The following is a 20054-nucleotide window of genomic DNA, read 5'->3' as shown; positions in this document are numbered from 1 at the left end:
AATCTATAAAGTCAAAGACTTGAGGCTGGAAGAGGTGTAGTATGATTGTACTGCAAAGACTTGGTGGGGAGGCGTAGTATAAGGGAATCTGACATAGCTAGGGTTAGTGTTGACCTGGGAAACAATGTGGTGTAGAGACACATGACCTGACACTAGAGTTAGTTGTAGACTGATCAGAGACCTGTGTAGATCCAAGCGTGGAGTTCGCCCATAGTTCGGGCTATCCCTGTATATTTATACATGATTTTGTATGTTACTGATAAATGGTTAATGTTCAACCATGCAAGACTCTAGAACATATTAGTGAGACCTACTGAACACAAAACATTACGACTGCAAAATTCAGGCTATTCTTTGGGACTATAACAGTAATGTGTTTGTTATTGTGGGTATTATAATATGGGTACCACTGAGCATTGTAATGCAGGCGTCAGCAACACAGGATTAATGTAATGTGGATATCACAAATGTTGAGTATTGAATTAGAACAGCAATTAAAAAAAAAAAGTTTATGATATTTTGGCTTCTATCCTAATCCCTATGTCCCAATCATTTATTTCGCCGTCTGTAAAATTTTAAGTTAAAAGGGAAGGGATTCAGTTGTTTTTACTTTCTGGTTTGCTACCTGTGGGAAACCCTCAATGTGATTGGCTACTCATCCTGCTTGATGACATCACTGCTGCCGAACGCCTCGGGGGGGTTAGTGTCAGATTCAAACAGATGTCAGGAAGGTGGAAATCTATGCAACAGAAATCACAAGACATAAGGCAGGCAGTTTTCTTCGAAGTCAGCGACAAGCAGCGCCACTGATTGTAAAATCCAGCCTAAAATATTGCACTAGTCGAGCCACTATTGCACCACCAAGTGAGGTGGTTGAGGCAGCTACGTTAGCCACATTTAAGACTCATCTTGATAGGCATATGAACAAATGGGGAATAGGGGGATATAAGCGGTTGGTTTAGATAGGTAAACGTGATCGGCGCAGGCTTGGAACCGGAGGGCCTGTTGCTGTGTTATACTGTTCTTTGTTCTAGTTAATACTAGAGTGGAATCTTGAAAATAATACAACATTGTTTGTCTACAGAGGACTAACGAAACTAGTGTTGATCAGAGAAAAGTTCAGAATGAGCATAACTCTGGGTACAATTTTTGTAGTATCCCTAGATATTTCACTTCTTTACATGAAAAGCATTAAATCCTTACTGCATACGCAAGCTGAGAGAATCAAGGAAAATAGTAACGATCAGAGATTATGAGACCTTAAGCAGCTTATTGAAATATTTCAAATAATAGTGAACTATTGGAATGAAAAACAAATCTTTGATTGTCACATCGTACTTAATAAGTTCGATTAAGCGCTCTTCCAGAAATTCTTTAGTTCTGTTCAAGTCATCGAGTTCAGCCACAAGTTTCTGCTCATTTCTCTCCGTCTCTTCTTGTGTCTTCTCGTGGTGTTGTTTATAGTCTTCTAGCTCCTTTTTTACAGCTTCCAATTCCTGCTGAGTACTATTGAAAAACACATTTCAGTAAGTCAAGTGAAAGCAGCAGACGTCAGTAACTTTATGAAGCCTGAAGGCATCCAATGCATTATTAAATAGTATTCAAAAGTAAAGGGAATTTCACTGGAAGTTCACTCACTTTTTTGTAATCTAAAATGAATAATACTGTAATTGCTGAAATTAGGGGCTTATTAGACATCTCAGCAGAAAAAATACCAGCTCTTTTTCAGCAGGTATTGTGAATTGGTTACTTAGATTAACTGATTTTTCTTGTTCTCCCTGTGTTTTCAGCTGCCTTGCCTCCAAGCTCTGGATTTCCATCCCCAAATCCCTCCACCTCTGTATCCTTTTTTTTTAAGAACCTCTTTAAAACTCTCTCTTTGACCAGGCCTTTACATATTTGTCCCACTATCTCCTCATGTGATACAGTATCAGATTTTATTTGACAACGTTCCTCTGAAGGAGCTGGGGATAATATGGTTCGCTGATATGCAGATAAAGAAAAATACTTGCACCTTTCACAAGCTCAGGACGTCCCAAAGTGCTTAACAAAACCAATTAACATTTGTATTGTAGTCACTGTTCCGAGGTTGGACATAAAGCAGCCAATCTGAACACATTAAGGTACCACAAACCACAGTGTAATATAACCAGATCATTCTTTTTAATGATGTTGGCTGAGAGATAATAAAGGTACATTAGGTAGACTTTAAAGGTAATATTTGGTACGTATCTCCTAGACTGGCTGTGATCACCTGGATGGTGGTAGGGCGGGGGGAATGAATTTTTAGACACTATAGACCTTGTTTTGTTCTGTTATTTGCCTCACCCAGGCAATTACATCACTGTAGAAGTAGGTATGAGATATGAGATTAGGACAGGGATTGGAGGGGGGGGGAATGGATTGGGGGAGGAATGCATGCTTAGCCATGATGGTCTGGCCATTGGGTTATGCTGTAGGTTTTATGCACCAACTGGTCATTTATTGCCCGTCATTTTCATATTTTCCTACAGATTTGGCCAACTCATCTATGCTTGACAGTCTGAGGTTAATTATTCTGGCAAGCAGACGTTACCCTTCACAATTATTTAGTAAAATAATAGTGATGCCTTGGAATCTTAACAATAAGACCCTAGTTGCAACTGAACATTGGATGTCATGATCTCGTATACAAGGCTACATGTATTTTCCTGTATTTTCATGGGCAGATTGAAAAGCATTCCAGTGAGATGAGGCTGTCTGTAAACTAATGATTACTTTTTTATAAAGCATACATGAATGAAACAATATCTTCCAGTGAGATACATTTATTTTTACTGCTCCTCATACTATAAAACATTAAGCAGTGCAACTCCGTCTATCTAATAGGCTAACTCATTTCCACTTTAGTTGGCCTTGAGCTAACTGGCACTATCGAGTCCATAAAGGAAATACTTGCCGGTTTACAGGAGACTGTTTCAGATTTACCCATTATAATTGTTCCCTGATCAAGTGAGCAAAATATCTGAGTATCTCTGATTTCTCCAGGTTGGCAAGGAAAAGCAAAATTTCCATTTGAAGTGAGAGCTCACATACTACTGCGTAACATGAAGGCGGGAAATGTGTCAAGCAATGTATTGCCCAGCAATTATACCTCAGAAAAACTGAGCACAAAGGGCACTTGTATGTCCCCAGGCTTCCAACGTTGCTAAAAACTTGGATGTTTAAATTTCAAACAGCTGGTTTTTTTGTAGCGGTCAGTCACAGATCAATTAACTGCTGCAAATAAACAGCCAATTCAAAAACTCAGCAGCAATTAAATTGCTCCAACATAAAATCTTCCCCTGCATGGCTAGTCAAAGTCTCACTCTATTGCACTTTGACTGATGGAGAAAAGTAGCTCTCATACAGTAGCTGGAGGCAAAAGATAGAAAGTTGCACCATGTTTTGCTTCGGGAATGTTATCTTTTTAATTACAACTAACTGCAACTACATATATATCCAAGTAGCCTTTATGCAAAACACAAGCTAGAAAGCAAAGGAACAGACTGAGATTAATTCAGCTACCATGTTTTAAAGACATACCTGCTGAAATTCTCTGCAAGGGATTTTAATTTATCTTCCTTTTCACTTTTCAATAGTTGTGAATCCACAATTACTTGCGCCTTTTGTTCCAATTCTTCTGATAATTTGCAGTTGCGGGCCTTTAAAATAAATGCGTCCAAAAACAATGGCAAATGTTAAGTCGGGATAAGACACGGGAAAATATTAGTGAGAAGATTTGCCTAGTGAAAATCCCGCACAACTGATTTCTATTCTCAAAGGTTTGCACGTGTTAGACTCACTTGGAATTCGAGGAGTTGCTTATCCATTGAGGTTATTTGGATTTGTCGCTCATTAAGGCGCTTTTTCACAGACTCCAATTCTTCACCAACAGTCTGTCAAAATTAAAGCATCAGTATCAACGTTTTGTATCAGGACATTACTAGTTCCACTACAATGCAATACCCTTTTGCTCAGATGTACTCAACAATTAAAAATTATAATGAAACTTGTTCTTAATTAGGAATGAAAATTTAACACTGATCCACTGGAAAATAAGAGAAAACAATTTGATGGCACATTGACACAGTGATTAGCACTGCTGTCTCACAGTGCCAGGGACCCGGACTCGATCCCCGGCTTGGGTCAATCTGTGCAGAGTTTGCACATTCTCCTTATGTCTGCGTGGGTTTCCTCCGGGTGCTCCGGTTTCCTCCCACAGTTCAAAGATGTATGGGTTAGGTGGATTGGCTATGCTAAATTGCCCCTTTGTGTCAGGGGGGCTATCTAGGGTAAATGCATAAATGCATGGGGTTATGGGGATAGGGTCTGGGTGGGATTGTGGTTGGTGCAGACTTGATGGGACGAGTGGCCTCCTTCTGCACAGTAGGGATTCTACGATTCTATGAATTCAAACTTTGGCATTTGGTTCTAAATAGGAGCTATTCTGAACAGGGATTACATCCAAAAAGAGAGTTAACATACTGGAGTAATGATTAAATAGGAAAATGGCAGGGCATTTAAAGTAGGGGAGGCTAAGAAAACTCTTTCCCAAAACTAGATATAAAGATCCAAAGAGCAGGCTATTGTTGCACATCTCCATGCAAATGGAAAACAACAATACTGATGGAAACTGTAAGCTGGGCATATGCCCATCCTCTACATTGCTGGTACTACGCGACATCAAGGCCAGCAAAGAAGAAAAAAGTGCCAAAAAGTGCCAAAGGGTGGAATTTTCCTGCTTTTCACACCTCGTTGCCAGCGAGGATGGAGAATTTGGCACTCAGCCAAATCTCCGTTCACTGCAGCGGGACCAGAAAATCCTGCTGGCATGAACGGCCGGAAAATTCCGGCCAAAGTTTTTCCCTTTTTAAATATGTAAAAATAAAGATATTCACTTTCTAAATTTAATAAAAACAAAAATTTGATGTCAAATTTTCAATTATGCAAAACAATCAAACGCAGGTAAATTATAGAATCTGAGCAGAATCTTTAACTTTCAAAACTAGAAAAATTGGTAAATTCAAATGCTCTCTATTGAAATTAATTCTGCTCCTCACATTGTGTTTAATTAAAACTAAATGAAAATGCAAATATAACTTCTCCATATTACCATGCAATCATTAACTAGATTGCCTGACTGTAGACTGACAAGGAGAGAACCTCGTCATCACCTTTAATTTACTCTGATAATCCATCACCTCTCCACTCATCTGAAATTTGACTGACGACAGCTCTTCCCTTGCAGCTTCTTGGAAGCTTCTTACTTCTTGTTGGGCATGTGCTAGCTTCTTCTGCAGCTCTTTCACAGTTGTAGCAGACTCTTTCGATCTCCTTAACTCTTCTTGCAGCTGTTCATTCTCACTCTGGAGTTTGGAGACATTAAGATTTAGTTGGTTTTGTTCCGTTTTCACCTCCTCGCGGAATGCTGTTTGCTGCTGAGAAATTTCAACGCATTTCTGCTCGGTGTCAGTTTTTTCTGCACTGAGTGTACAAATCTGCATGCCGAGTTCTGCCATGTCAGTGTTTGCCCTATGAAGTAGATCCTTGGCCTCAACTTTCTCAACCTCTATCTTTTCAATATACAGTCTCAGCTGGGACAGTTCTTCTTTTACAGACACAAGGTGTTCCTCCAGTTCAATTATATGCTGCGCTGACATCTCCACATTGTTTTTAAGATAATCTTCTTTTTCTTTAAACAGCAAGAGCTTCTTAGCATGATCACTATTAATTGACTCTATCTGTTCCTTTAGATTTTGAACCAAGGTTCTGTATTCCTCCTTGGAACAGACTGCAAGATTTAGATTATTGCACATATTTTCCTTTTCCTCAAGTGCGTGTTTAAGCTTTGACTTCAGCTCCTGGCCCTCTGTGTGCAATCTAGTCACTTCAGCCTGTTGGATTTCAAGCTGATTTTCTGTAGTAACTAACCTTGCATTGATCTCCTGCGTTTCTTTCTCCTGAAGCTCTCTCTCTTGGAGCTGCGCTTCCACCAATGCATTTTTATCTTCTATTAAGCTTTCTGAAAGCATAGTCTGTTGCTGAAAGTTCTTTTCAAGATCCAACTTTTCTTTCTCCAAAGCCTCTACTGCTGCCTGGCTTTTCTCAATGTTTTCCGAAAGCTGCTTTAACATGTCAACCTTTTTCAGTAAAGCATCTTCTTTCTCATTTAGGAGGGAAACAAGAGCAATTTCCTCCTGTTTTGCTTCTACTAATTTATTCTGCAGGCCTGAGAGTAGTTCTTCCTTAGCCTGGAAACATACTTGGAGATTTATTAAGTGGTCATTCAACTTATTTTCTTCTTGTTTCAGATCGTCAAGTTCGGACTGATTCTTTTCCAGCTTTGTTTCTGCTCTTTTAAGCTGCCTGAGAGCATTTTGCAACTCCTCATTCAACTGCCTGTTTTCTTCCCTAAGCTTTGTTTCTTTCTCATCCACTGTCACCATGCTATCAGCTAATTGACTCTGCAACTGTTTCTCAGACGCATGCAGCCTGTCCACCTCGGTTTCAAGGGTTAAACAAGCCTTCTCCAATTCTTTCTCTCGTTCAATATGTTTCTGCACATTCTGGTGGTGTTTCTTACTCTCAGCTTGCAATTTCTGATGCTCAACGTTGATACGTTCTGTCCTCGTTTGTAGCTTGGCGAGCAGCTCTTCTAAATCTTGTAATTTTTTCTTAAGATCTTCTTTCTCACTTAAAAGCTTTTTTTGAGCCTCCTGATGGTTTTGTGCCTTGTTATGGGCAGCAGATAATTCTAATTCTTTGGCTTTGAGATGGCTGGAAAGTGTGTCTATTTGCTCCTCTAAAGTAACCTTTAATTTGTCATATTTCATTTGTGCTTCTTCTTGCTCTTTTCTCAACTCCTGAACTGACTTCTGCCCTGACTCAAGATCTGTAGCGTTCTTTTCTTGTATACTTTCAATGTCTTTCAATTTATTCAGGGTACTTTCCAGCTCTTCATCTTTCTTGGCAAGCATTGCATTTTTCTCCTCAAATTTTGAAGTTGTCTCTTTTAGCTTTAACTCAAGCTCATTTATTAGAGATTCTCTTGATTTCAAATCATCTGTTAATTTCTCCAGCTGGGACTGCTGCATACTGTTTAATCGTTGCATTGCAATTTCCTCCCGTTCAGCCTCATTCAACTTGTCAATAAGCTCATGTATCTTCTGTGCTGAATCATAATGGGTCGCTGTTAGTTGTCCCTTTTCAGTCAAAATACTATCCATTCTTCCTATCAGCTCTATGTTCTTCTGCTCCACCATCATTAGCTTGGTCTGAAGTTCACTCAAATTGCTATCTTTCGTCTCCTCAGAGGTCTTGATCCTTCCCATTTCTTGTGTTAATGACTGCAACTTTACTATGTAGTCCTGATTACATGACTCTAATTCCATAATCTTCTTCTGAAGCAACTGCTGTTTTTCAGTGGAACTGGCTTCTAATGTCTGCAAAGATTTCTGAAGTTCTTGAATAGTGTCTTGAGCAAAAGCAAAACCCTCGGACTGCAGATTCGACTCTTCCAACATCTGCCTCAGCTTACGGTTTTCTTCCATTGTATCAGCAGTTGTTTTCTTCATAACTTCTGTAGTTTCCTCATGCGAAGTTATTGTCTTCCGTAACTCTTCCTTCTCCAGTTCAATCTGTTGGATCTTCTCCCTCATCTCCCTTTGCTTCACATCAGATTGATCAAGTTCAGCACGTAACTCATCGCAGGTTTCCAGCTGCTCTGCTATTAATGGGTTGTTTATTTCTGGATTCAAAAGATAGTCTGGAGCCTATACAAAGACACAATCGATATATTAGTTATGCTTCATTCAACAATTTAGATGCAAGTTCATAGATATAACTTATTTTTTCAGAAAAATGACCCTAGGTACCAATTGAAAAAATGGGCCCTGCTTGAGATGTAGGTTTATTAACAAAACTAATTCTAAAAGTAGGGACAATAAGTATAAGATATTCACGAATAAATCCAATAAGGAATTCAGGAGAAACTTCTTCAGCCTGAAAATGGTTAGAATATGGAATTCAGTGCCAAGCAGAGTAGTTGTGATGAACAGCATAAATGTCTTTAAGGCAAAGTTATTAAGTACATGAGGGAGAAAGGAATAGAAGGATATGTAGATATGGTCAAGGTAAGATGAAGGATAGTGGGAGATGGAGTATGAATACAGCGCAGATCAATTGGAACAAATGTCCTATAAATTCTGTGTAGTTCAATGACAAGTCACATCCTCAAATAATTTTAAACTGTAATTAAGCAGGAGTGTATTAGTGGGCTTGTGTGGACAACAGATGCCAGCAACAGTTGGGGGTTTGTGAGATTGGGAAGAAAGAAACTCTGGGGGGGGTCAATGAATGGTTGGCGATCTAATGCAGAGCAAATTTTGCTGACTTCATGGATCAAAGTGTTTCTGTGCAATCCAGGAAACATAGAAAAGATGGATCACAGAAAAGGGATGCATCAGAGAGACTAGAATTAATACAACAATTTGCATTTATACAAAACCTTTAACATAGAAAATGCCTCAAGCTGCTTTACATTTGCTATACTGATAAATGGAAATCATGCCAAAAAGATGGATGTTAATGTTTGAATGGGAGTTGGACAGGCAGAGAGGCAGGATGGTTAAGGGAGAAAATTACTGGACATTGGAGAATCTGACATTTTGACAAATGGAAAGGATGGTGAGGGGTGGAAGGAGGGGGCCAGAAGAGGAAGTGGAAAAGATGGGCTCAAACTTAGTGACAAAGTAGTCAAAGAGCTCCTATCACTTGCACTTCAACGTGAGGGTGAAGAATGCAGTTGTGAGGAATATAAGGAGACCGTGGTTAGTGGAGAAAAGCAACCATAAGCTATATTTACTCTCCACCATGATTCTCTAATGGGTGTTTTTTAACACCGAACAATGGGGCCCTAGAGCACTTCTTGCAGTTCAGCAGATCTGGTGATGGATGACCAAACTAGTTGTGAACCAGATACACGCAAATCTGCACCCTTTGGACTTGAAGGAGCAAAGCTATGGGCTGTACTGTAGGAAACGATTACAATGGGAGATAGTGGACTGTATTTTCAGAGTCCAGATGATTTGGGAGCTCTTTAAAAATGGCAACCAGGATCTGATTCCAAGATCCCCAACCACAGTCCAGGAATTTTGACTTTCAGGTGTGCTCTTTAAGGATGTGGGGTAGTTCAGGTCAAAAGTTTGTACCCTCACTCTTGACTTGGCTGGCTCCAATACAGGTCCAGAGAACACTGGTTCACATCCCATCATGGCAGTTTGAGAATTTAAATTCAGTTTCAACAAATGAAATCTGGAAATAAAAAGCTGCCACCAATTTAAAAAATACCCTAAGTTATCTGATCGTCATAAAAATGTTCTTTAGTGAAGGAAACTTGCCATTGTTGCCTTTCCTTGTCTATGTTTAACTTAAATCCCACATCTACATGCGGTCTACTTACGTGGACACAAATGCCAGCCTTACCAATAACACCCACACTCTACATGTGCAGAGAAATGTTAAAAGGGAGAGACAAAGTGCGTCACTTAAATTGATAAACAAATGCAAGATCATGATGATAGGCGAAAACTGAAGATTACCAGAGAAAGATAAGGTCAGTAATCACATTATACAAGATATAAAGTGCACACACCACCTAATGATTAATTAATTATCTCTGCAAAGTGCACATAGCAGCTTATGATTTTGGCACTCACTTGTGAATAGTTGCTGACCAAACTGCTTACACTGGAACATCTACTTGGTGGCTTCCAAAGATGTGATGGAGAATGAGACAGACTGAAAGATCTCCTTAAAAAAAAAATACATGCAGCTGTTTTATACTTACTACTGGACTCTTAGCTTAAGTAATTATTTTCACAATTTATTGTGCTTAATGCAGCAGAGGCATCTGACAATGAGGTGCATCCCAACACAATGTCAGCATGTGTTTTCCCAGCGTTCCTGCTGCTTCCTCCATCAAAGTTCACAGGACCAAGAGCAAGCCCTCTTACGCATCACATGTGAATGGTGAATACCTGAGCCATTGGGATACATCTAGATTATATTTTGCAGTGCAGCTTGTTGGTCTTGGTGAAGGTGAAGTGGTGTAGTCACACTCCACCTGGGCAAGATCAGTTAGCTGCCACCAGTTATTTCTTTGCATCAATTCTTTTTTAAAAGCTAATCTGCTTTTCTTTGAAGTTCCAGATCCCAATCCAGACTTGAACTCTTCCCCCCCACTCCTCGAGACACACTTCCACCATTCAGGGTCCAGCACATCTGGTCTGAGGTCCTGTCACCAAACTTAGATTGGCTCCCTCTGATAGCCAGGATGTGGGAACATCCAGCACCATGAGGCAAGCCTCTTACCCAGTTGGCATTGTAAGGTTCAGGTACAAACTCCATCCCTTACAAAGCCAGTGATAATTCTGATAAATCCAGGTCCCAATTTCCAGTGTGATCCCATTAAAGTTACCGCTAGGGTGCATTAAGAGGGTCAGCCCTAATATATTTAATTCATATGTAAGTAATTACCTGGCAACATGTGAAAAAAATGCATAATTGTTTTACAATAGGATAGATTGAATCATTTCTCACATCATTTGCATAGTTGGTGAGTGAATGTATACTCATTCCAGAATTAAACCTTAGAAAGCCATTAAGCAGAAGTTTAAAATTAAACAGGTAAAAATGGTGGTAAATGAGAACGCATTTCAATTGGGATTTTTTATTAAAAAGTGTAATATTTCATAGATTTGAGGTGCATGTCTAAATATTTTGACAAACAAAAATAAGTCAGATCAGTAAATAAAGAGGTTTTATACATTGTCATGTTTGATTGCCTATCTGTACTCTGCCTCAGCTCAACTGCTGTTAAAACCCTTGGCTGTGCTTTTGTTAACTCCAGATTAGACTATTCTAATTCTTCCCATCTTCATAAGCACCACTGCTAGTATTCTAACTCATACCGAGTCGCGTTCACCTACTCACCAAGCGCTTTGGCCCCGTCTTCCATAAACACCTCAATGTTAATATTCTCAACCTTGTGATTCATCCAGTAAGCCTACTTGTAACACTAATCAATAAACTTTATTTTTAAACGCTGCGTGCCTGGATGAGAATTTTACAACCTGATTCTGTCTGAAGAGCCACACTGTTTGCAGTTCAGTTATCCTGTAGAGGGCACCATGCTGTGGAAAACACGACTGAAAGTTGTTGCTCAAAAGCACACCGGCATCTGTGTCAATCTGTAAGCATTTTAAAAAATATTTAATGGGGCGTGTATGTCACGAGCTAGGCCACCATGTTTGTCACGCATCTCTAATTGCCACTGAGAAGACCTTCTTGAACTGCCCACTGTGCTGTTAGGGTGGGAGTTCCAGGATTTTGATTCAGTGATACTGAAGAAACGGCGATATATTTCCAAGTCAGTATGGTCGGTGACTTAGAGGGGAGTGGTGTTCCCACGTCTCAGCTGCTCTTGTCCTTCTAGTTGGTAGTGGTCCGGGTTTGGAAGGTGCTGCCTAAGGAACCTTAGTTCCGACAGTGAATCTTGTAGGTGGTACATGTGGCCGCCACTTTTTGTTGATGGTGCAAAGATTCAATGTTTGTGGAACAGCTTGCAATCAAGAGGGTTGCTTTGTACTGGATGGGTCAAGCTTCTGGAGTGTTGTAGGGGCTGCACTCATTCAGGCAAGTGGAGAGTATTCCATTATACCCCTGACTTGTGCCTTGTAGATAATAGGCAGGCTTTGGGGAGTCAGGAGGTGAGTTACTCGTCACAGGATTTCTAGCCTTTGACTTACCCTGGTAGCCATGGCATTTTTATCGCTAGTCCAGTTCAGTTTTTGGTCAATGGTAACCCCAGGATGCTGATAGTGAAGGATAGTGATGGCAATGCCAAGGGGCGATGGTTAAGTCCTCTCTTGTTGAAGATGATCATTGTCTAGCATTTGTGCGGTGTGAATGTTACTTGCCATGTGTCAGCCCAAGCCTGGATGTTGTCCAGGTCTTGCTGCATTTGGACATGGACTGCTTCAGGATCATGAATGATCCTGAAAATTATGCAGACATCAGCAAACATCCCCACTTATGAGAGAAGGAAGGTTCTTGATGAAGCAGCAGAAGATGGTTGTGCCTAGGACCTGAGGAACTCCTGCGGTGATGTCCTAGAGCGGAGATGATTGATCTCCAACCATCAGACTATCTTCCTTTGTGCCACGTATAACTCCAGCCAACAGAAGGTTTTTCCCTTGATTCCCATTGATCCCAGTTTTGCTAGGGCTATTTGATGCCATTCTTGGCCAAATATGCCTTGATGTCAAGGGCAGTCACTCTGACCTGGCACTTTTGTGGCATGGAAATTACTTGTCACTTATCAGCCCAAGCCTGAATGTTGTCCAGGTCTTGTTGTATATGGGCTGCTTAAGTATCTGAGGAGTTGTGGATGGTACTGAACATCATCAGCAAATATTCCCATATTTAATGATGGAGGGAAAGTCATTGCTGAAGCAGCTGATGATGGTTGGGCATAGGACACTATCGAGATCAACTCCTGCAATGATGTCCTGGGACTGAGATGATTGACCTCCGACAACCACAACCATCTTCCTTTGTGTTAGGCATGGTTCCAACCAATGGATAGTTTTTCCCAACGACTCCAGTTTTCCAAGGAAGGGCTCCTTGATGCCCTATTAGATCAAATTCAGCCTTGATATCATGGGCAGTTGATCTCACTTCACCTCGAGTTCAACTCTATTGTCCATGTTTGAACTAAGGCTGCAGTGGGGTCAGGAGCTGAGTGGCCCAGGCAGAACCCAAGCCGAGAATCATTCAGCAGGTTGTTTCTGACTAAGAGCCGGTTAATAGGATGATGGGGAAAAAGGTTTGGTTCTCTGGACCAGTTCAGAATCATCTGCCGGCTCTGCGGCCTGTCCAGCAGTTTTAACTTTTTGTTCCTCAACAGGAGTTCTAATATTCAAAGGAAGTGAATCTTTAAATTCTTCTAAACGAATCACCTCTCTAAGGGCTTCACATGTTCTCTCTATCTTTAACATGCGTATCCAATTGTCCAAATTATTTTGCTTCATCGTCTCAAATTCAATACAAGTTTGTCCAGCCTGTTTTCTTATGTTTCAAAATTGCCTGTGTGCCTCAGGAACCAACTAATATGCATTAAGGATAGCTTTCTTTACTACATCATAATCTATAGATACCTGTTCCAACAAAGACACATATTCCTCACTAGCTCTACCTACCTGTCAACTTTATAATTTATTTTGGCCATTTCATCTATTTAGCTACCTTTGCAAAAGGAATAGAGAATGCTTCCACATCCTTTTGGACCCGGATTTGATTCCCAGTTTGGGTCATTGCACAGACAATGTTTGCACATTCTCCCCGTGTCTGTGTGGGTTTTCCCTGGGTGCTCCGGTTTCCTCCCACAGTCTGAAAGACGTGCTGGATAGGTGCATTGGCCGTGCTAAATTCTCCCTCAGTGTACCCGAACAGGCGCCGGAGTGTGGCGACTAAGGGATTTTCACAGTAACTTCATGGCAGTGTTAATGTAAGCCTGCTTGTGACACAAACAAATAAATTTTAAATAAATTGACAGACCTTGTGTGAAGTTAAACATTTCCCTATGGGTTCTTGTCCAGAACTGCGTCCTTCCTCAACCTGTTCCAGTGTCTTTGCTTCAACTGTCACGTCTTTTAAGCTGCAATTCTCTCTCCTTTTCTCCTTCTTCCTTTTCTAACTTCTCCCTTTCCAATCCAAGTTTTCTCATCTCCATTCCTCTTTGAAAATCCCCCTCTTTTTTCCTGCATTTTAAGACTCATTTGGTAAACCAGTTAGAATGACATCTTTAAGAAAGTCTCAGCAATTTCCAATGCCATTCTGAATTCTAAACTCTACAACATACTTCACAGTAACTCCAATTCTTTTGTCCAGTACTGTGTGATACCCTACTTACTTTTTTTTATTTTAAGGATTCACATATCTCAACATTTAACAATAAATCCCAGACCATATTTTACTTCATTCAGCATCCAGCAACTTGCTTTACACATTCCAAAATACCCCAACAAATTATTCCTAATCAGCATCCAATAACCCTTCCTCCACGGTTTGAAACTCTGCAAGATCCCCCCACTTTTGGTACAATCCCAATTGATGTTACTACTGGACAGGAAGATTCCAGAATGGAACCCTGGCTCAAAAGATTGTAACCTTTAATTTTTTAAATAAAATGTGGAGGGACAGAGTCACAAGACTGCCAATTAGTTTTTAACAACAGGAAAAAAATTATTAAACATGAGCAGTTTGATTATGATACAATACTCCTTTACTGCCCTCCTTAGCTTCATAAATATACACAGATTTTAAAGTTAACATGAGTTGCAAAGTACACATTAGGCTATAATGAATGGTCTCAGTATCACACAGTCCCTTTAAACACCCAGGCTGACTTTGGTCAGACACTCCACTCTGAACCCGAGCAAATTTCTCTGGATTTCTCCTCAAAATTCCACCCAGATGATTTTTATACTCTGAGCCACCTAGTCTCATTGAAGTCCAGCATCCACACAAGTGATTTCAAATTCCACCTTCAAAAATACAACACTTTCCAATCTTCTTTTCCACAATGCTTTCCTTCAGCTGCTTCCATCAACTGGCTATGGATGTGGTTAGTACTGGAGCACAAATGTCTTCAGTACTATTGCTAAAATGTTGGCAGGACCCATAGACTTTGTAGTATCCACTGCCTTCAGCTTCTCTTGATATCATGTGGAGTTATTTGAAGGCTAAAGACTGGCACCTATGGGGTCTTAGGAGGAGCCCAAGATGGGTCATCCATTCGGCACTTCTGGCTGAAGATTGTTGCAAATGCTTCAGCCTTGTCTTCTACACTGATGTCCCCAAATTGAGAATGGGGATATTTATGGAGCCTCCTCCTCCATATAGTTGTTTGTTTGTCCATCACCATTCAGAACTAGATGCGACAGGAGTGCAGAGCTTAGATCCATTGGTGGTGAGATAACCGAGCTCTATCATATGCTGCTTCCGCTGTTTGGCATGCAAGTTGTCCTGGGATGTAGCTTCACCAAGTTGACACCTCATTTCTAGGTAAGCCTGGTGCTGCTCCATGCACATGCTCCCATCAAGCGCCTCAAAGATGCTTTCCGCTCCTTCAAATTGCCAGCATTCTCAACTATTCCAATTGCAAATCTTCCCACAGCCCTGATTGCAAACCAGATCTGCTGCTCCCTTGCCCCTGCTGAGGGCCATCATCACGAGTCACTGCTGTGGTCTCTTGTCTGCCAGTCAGGTTGCCAAGTTGGCTGGCTGCTGGGTGGGAGACAGCCCCACATGATGCTCATGAGGCCCCTCCCTTTAAAATTCGACAGGGTCTCGACATTCCTGGCCTTCCCAGGTCTCTCTTCCTCCTTTTCAGAAAGCAGTGGAGTCTGGGTCATCGAACATATTCAAAGCTGATTTGGACAGATTATTGATTGACATGGCAGTCAAAAGGTTATTGGCGGGGGTGGGCAGACAGGAAAGTGGAATTAAAGCCATAATCAGGTCGGCCATAATCTCAACAAATGGCAGAGCAGGCTTGAAGGGCTAACTGGCCTCCAAATGCTCCTATTCCTCGTGATCCATGATTTTGTTCACACCCACTCCATCACCCCATCTCCCTGTAAAGGGGGGGGGGGAGGCTTCATCACATCAATCTTATCAAACCACTTTGTACTTTTAAAGACATCTATTGAGTCAACCTGTCAGTGTTCCCTTTTCTAGAAAAAAAGAGTTTCTGACTTATATCCTCTCAGTTTTGGTAACAGTCTTGTATTTTTTCCATCTTCTCCAGTTTTTTTTATATGGAGACCAGAATTGTGCAGTTTTATAAGTGTGACCTAACCAAGAATCTACATTTGGCACAATTTCTCTGCTTTCAATTCTGTCCCTTTACAAATGAACCAAATGTTTTGTTCACACCTTTTATGACCTTGTTAACCAGCATCGCATTTAATGACGTTAATCTGTACTCAATCTGAAACCAGATTGAAAATACAGAAGAACCCATCCTGTCAGAACCCCACCCCCCCCTGCCCAATGTGCATCGTTACACGCACAAAAAGACTGTCTTCCTGTCATTTCCGTCCAAGTGATTATCCTATGCTGTTTTTCTTGAAAGAATGATGATTCACTTGGCTGTTCCAACAAGGTGCTCAGCTCGTATCTTCAGCAGCACTGCAAGAAGGGTGCTGTGCCTCATGCTGGGATCCTGAGGGTGATGGTGGTTTGTGATTTCTGGGTACTCGAGCCTGTGAGGACCCGATGCACAATGTTCCAAAATGGCTGCTGCTAGGGCCATTTGGCCCAGCTGATGCTGGTAAAGAGAGAACTCAATAAGTACTGCTCCCATTGGGCCAACATCACTATCCTGGGGCTGGGACTCAGCACTTAGACTATTCTGCAGCAGAGCAGGCAGTAGAAGATGACTGACTCTTTGAAGACCGCCCCCGGCAACCATTTCGTCCATGCTGAATATTTGCCTCTCCAAGATGGATAAGAGGTTTCAGTCCAAACTCTGTCAGATGGCTGTTTGAGCTTCCACCAAAGCTGTGAAGTGTTCACCTGTTGTGAAGGCCCTGCTGCACTGTCCTTGGAAGTGACCATAATCTCCAGGGTAGACTGCAGTGTTCTGGTGTTGTGAGGTGAGACTACATAAGCTGGAAGTAGATTTCTGTACATTTTCAGCCATAGTGGTGAAATCCCTTGGCAGGCCTTCCAGTGCGTAATACAGCAGCTTGCGTGATGTCAGCCAGCAGTTTTTGCCTTATAGTCAAGCCCCTTAAGTCTTCACCTCAGTCCAGCTGAGCAGTGGACCGCTCCCTTTGGCAAGCTCTTTCTTGGGCTGCCCTGCTATCAGTACAGGCCACTGCTCACTGGTATTTCACCATGTGCAAACCCCTTAGTTCACGATCTCACCCACTAAAATCAGATGAGCAATTTGGACAAGAGTACATTTTGGCAAGTGAAACATAGCAACTTAAACCAATTTCACAAAATGTTTCTTTGACTTGCCAGTTTGGAAATGATAGGTTTTCGAAAAATACTTCAGCAATTTGTTCACTCAAGCTATCCGTTGGCTTACTTGTTCCTTATTGTTATATATTCAATGAACCAAGCTGTTTCTCATCCGTTCATTTTTAGTCAATTGCATATTTGAGGAAGAACAACTTTTCAAATTTGAAGACTTTGAAAAGAAAGATGCAGACACACAAACACAAACATATATGTAATACATATTTATAAAATATATACACACAAACAGAGAACATAGAACAGTATAGCACAGGAAAGGGCCCTCCAGCCTACGATGTTGTGCCGAACATGACGCCAAATTAAACTAATCCCTTCTGCCTACCCTTGGTCCATATCCCTCGATTCCTTGCATATTCACATGCTTATCTAAAAGCCCCTTAAATGCCCCTATCATATCTGCCTCCACCACCACTCCTGGAAGTGCGTTCCAGACACCTACCACTCTCTGTGTAAAAAACTTGCCCTTCACGTTGCCTTTTAACTTTCCCCCTCTCACCTTAAGTGCATGCCCCCTAGTATTAGACATTTCAACTCTGGGAAAAATATTCTGACTGTCAACCCTATCTACCCCTCTTCTAATTTTATAGACATGTACAATTGTACTATATGCAGACAGTCCATGTGTACACATACAATATATGTGCTAGAACAAGAGAAAAATTAGGACACAAAAAGAGGCCATTCAGCCTATTGTGCCTGTACAATTGTAGCACTTCCTACAGAATTTACTGCATATTTACAATTAAATACATTTGTGTAAAAGTGAAAAAAACCACAGAACAATACGTAATGCTAGGATGCAACTTATGTGAAGCACTTCCCAATTTGGCATTCCTCTTTCATAATTACGCAGAACGTTTCCTCATTTTGAGTAAATTCCCAATTCTATATAACAAAGCCAGAACATCACTTCCATACTGTATTGGATCGGAATCATCAAACAGCAGAAAACAAACATTTTTTAAAAAGCCCCAAAACATTGTAAAGTTGCATCCCATGTTCTGGACTTCACAGGCTATCCAGGGATCGTCTCAAGGCCAGCATAAAATATCCTAGCTTTATTCATGCTTTCCTCATCTTCAACACGCCTCTTGTATCTTCCCAGACTCTACCCTCCATAACTCACCTGAAACTCTTTGACACATTGGGCAGCATATTTGTTCTGATGCTGGGATCCTGATGTTGAGTGCATTTCCAGATCCTGACTCCATGTTACATCAGTGCCTGACATCCAACATGAATCCTTAACATGCAGGCTAATTGGTGGCTCGGCTTCTACTCACCGTCCAATTAAGGATGGTGGACGTGTTCCCCAGGCTCTAGGGGCAATAGGAGGACTCCAGCTTTGAAACATCGACGGCCTCACCCTGCCAGAGATGGGAGCCGCTGATAGGTAAGAAAGAGCAAGCGAGAGAGAGAGGGTTCTCAAGGTGAAGGCACCCCCTGAAGAGATTTAAGAAATTTTATCACTGTTGCCAGGCTGTCATTGTGGAGGAGCAACCCCTCCACAGGATATCCAGCTCCTAGAGCCCATTGGCAAGGTTTCCCTTGCTGGATGGAATGCTGCTCTCCCCCTTCTTTCTCCCTCCCACCCTGCTGCACCCTCCTGAGTCACCCACCAGGAGGTCACCTCCATCCATTGGTTGTGGGGGAGGGGTGGTGGTCCTGCAGGCTGACTGGAAGATTGCAGCCAGCATGGGGAGAGTGCCCAACATAGACCCTTTAATAGGTTTAATGAGCTATCAGCTGCTTGCAGATGGATAGCCATCAATCACCAACCCTGCCTGAACGTAAATGACTGAGTTGAGATTATGGCAGGAAACTGGCACGCCAGCATGTGGCTGGCACTGGAAAACTGTCTACCTGTCCACTTCTGGCCCCATCTCGGTGGTCATTTGCAAATTTGGCCCAGTGTATCCCACACTAAGTGTGCTCCTTGTCCATTACTACACGTCCCAGTTCATCTACTTTATCCCTACTTTCCAAAATGTTGAATTTTAAATCTCCCTATAGTTTAACACATCTGGTTGCTGCAACCTCCTTCATGCCTCTTTCCAAACCTTTATCTCACTGTATACCCTTTCTTTCAACCTATGGCAGAAGAGCCATAGGGGATTTTCACAGTAACTTCATTGCAGTGTGAATGTAAGCCTTCTTGTGACTGATAAATAAACTTTACTTTAATTTTAAGAGCCTCCAGCTCTCCAACTTTAAGAATTTATTTAAAATATATCTCTGATCAAACCCTGACATTGCCCCTATAGAAATCAAAAGGGCAGAAACAAGAAGCTGCTTCTTTTGGTGGAAGGATCGGACTCTTAGACATAAGCCTTTTAAAAGGGCTTTTATCCCCAATAGGACACTTTCCATGTTAAAGGCACTACACAAATGTCAGTTATACTTACAACTAAAAATAGCTTATATATCCTATGGAACCATAGAATCTGATTTCATTTTACTTTTCCAATTAATTCTGTAGGTATTTCCAAATTATGTTACCAGGTATGCAAATAGTTCTGGTTCACCCTTTTACTTGTATTGATTGGAATGGGAAATTACACTTTTTTTTGGTAATCACCCTATATATACCCCTCCTCGACCAAAAGGGTGTAGAGTCCCATAAACATTGTCATGCCTCCTGGAAGCCACTCTTTATTTGTGGGTGATGCAGAATAAAGAAGTGTCAAATCATCCTTTGATACGCTCACCGAACAAAGATCTATCAAATATGTCTTGAAATTTTCATTTCATTCAGCATTCACTACCATTTAGGAAATCTGTTCCAGGTTTCCACTACATTTCATATGAAAAGGGACTTCCCAAGTTTACATCTGCTTTTTACAAGGCTTGGCTCGAATGCGCGGAGTATTTCCTTCCCCATGTTATGCATTTCGCTAATTCTATTATAATTTTAACCACCT

The 20054-nt window shown here is 41.2% G+C and overlaps 1 protein-coding gene across 5 annotated transcripts in view; it reads right to left on the bottom strand.

Moving 5' to 3' along the window:
* The window catches only part of fyco1a (FYVE and coiled-coil domain autophagy adaptor 1a), a 159202-nt gene that overhangs the window by 119868 nt on the left and 19280 nt on the right, over positions 1-20054 (bottom strand). For 4 of the 5 annotated variants that reach the window (XM_078198816.1, XM_078198814.1, XM_078198813.1 and 1 more), the window contains 5 exons: positions 9738-9831; positions 5196-7793; positions 3825-3917; positions 3565-3683; positions 1339-1506 (listed from right to left, as the gene is read on the bottom strand). In XM_078198816.1, the coding sequence (XP_078054942.1) occupies positions 1339-1506; positions 3565-3683; positions 3825-3917; positions 5196-7793; positions 9738-9831 (3072 nt within the window). The remainder of the gene's footprint in view (positions 1-1338; positions 1507-3564; positions 3684-3824; positions 3918-5195; positions 7794-9737; positions 9832-20054) is intronic. The other variant, XM_078198815.1, reaches the window with a different exon arrangement.

The sequence above is a fragment of the Mustelus asterias genome, chromosome 2, assembly GCF_964213995.1.
Source record: "Mustelus asterias chromosome 2, sMusAst1.hap1.1, whole genome shotgun sequence".
NCBI lineage: Eukaryota > Metazoa > Chordata > Chondrichthyes > Carcharhiniformes > Triakidae > Mustelus > Mustelus asterias.
Note: the sequence above shows the minus strand (reverse complement) of the source record. Positions and strands in the feature narration are given on the sequence as shown.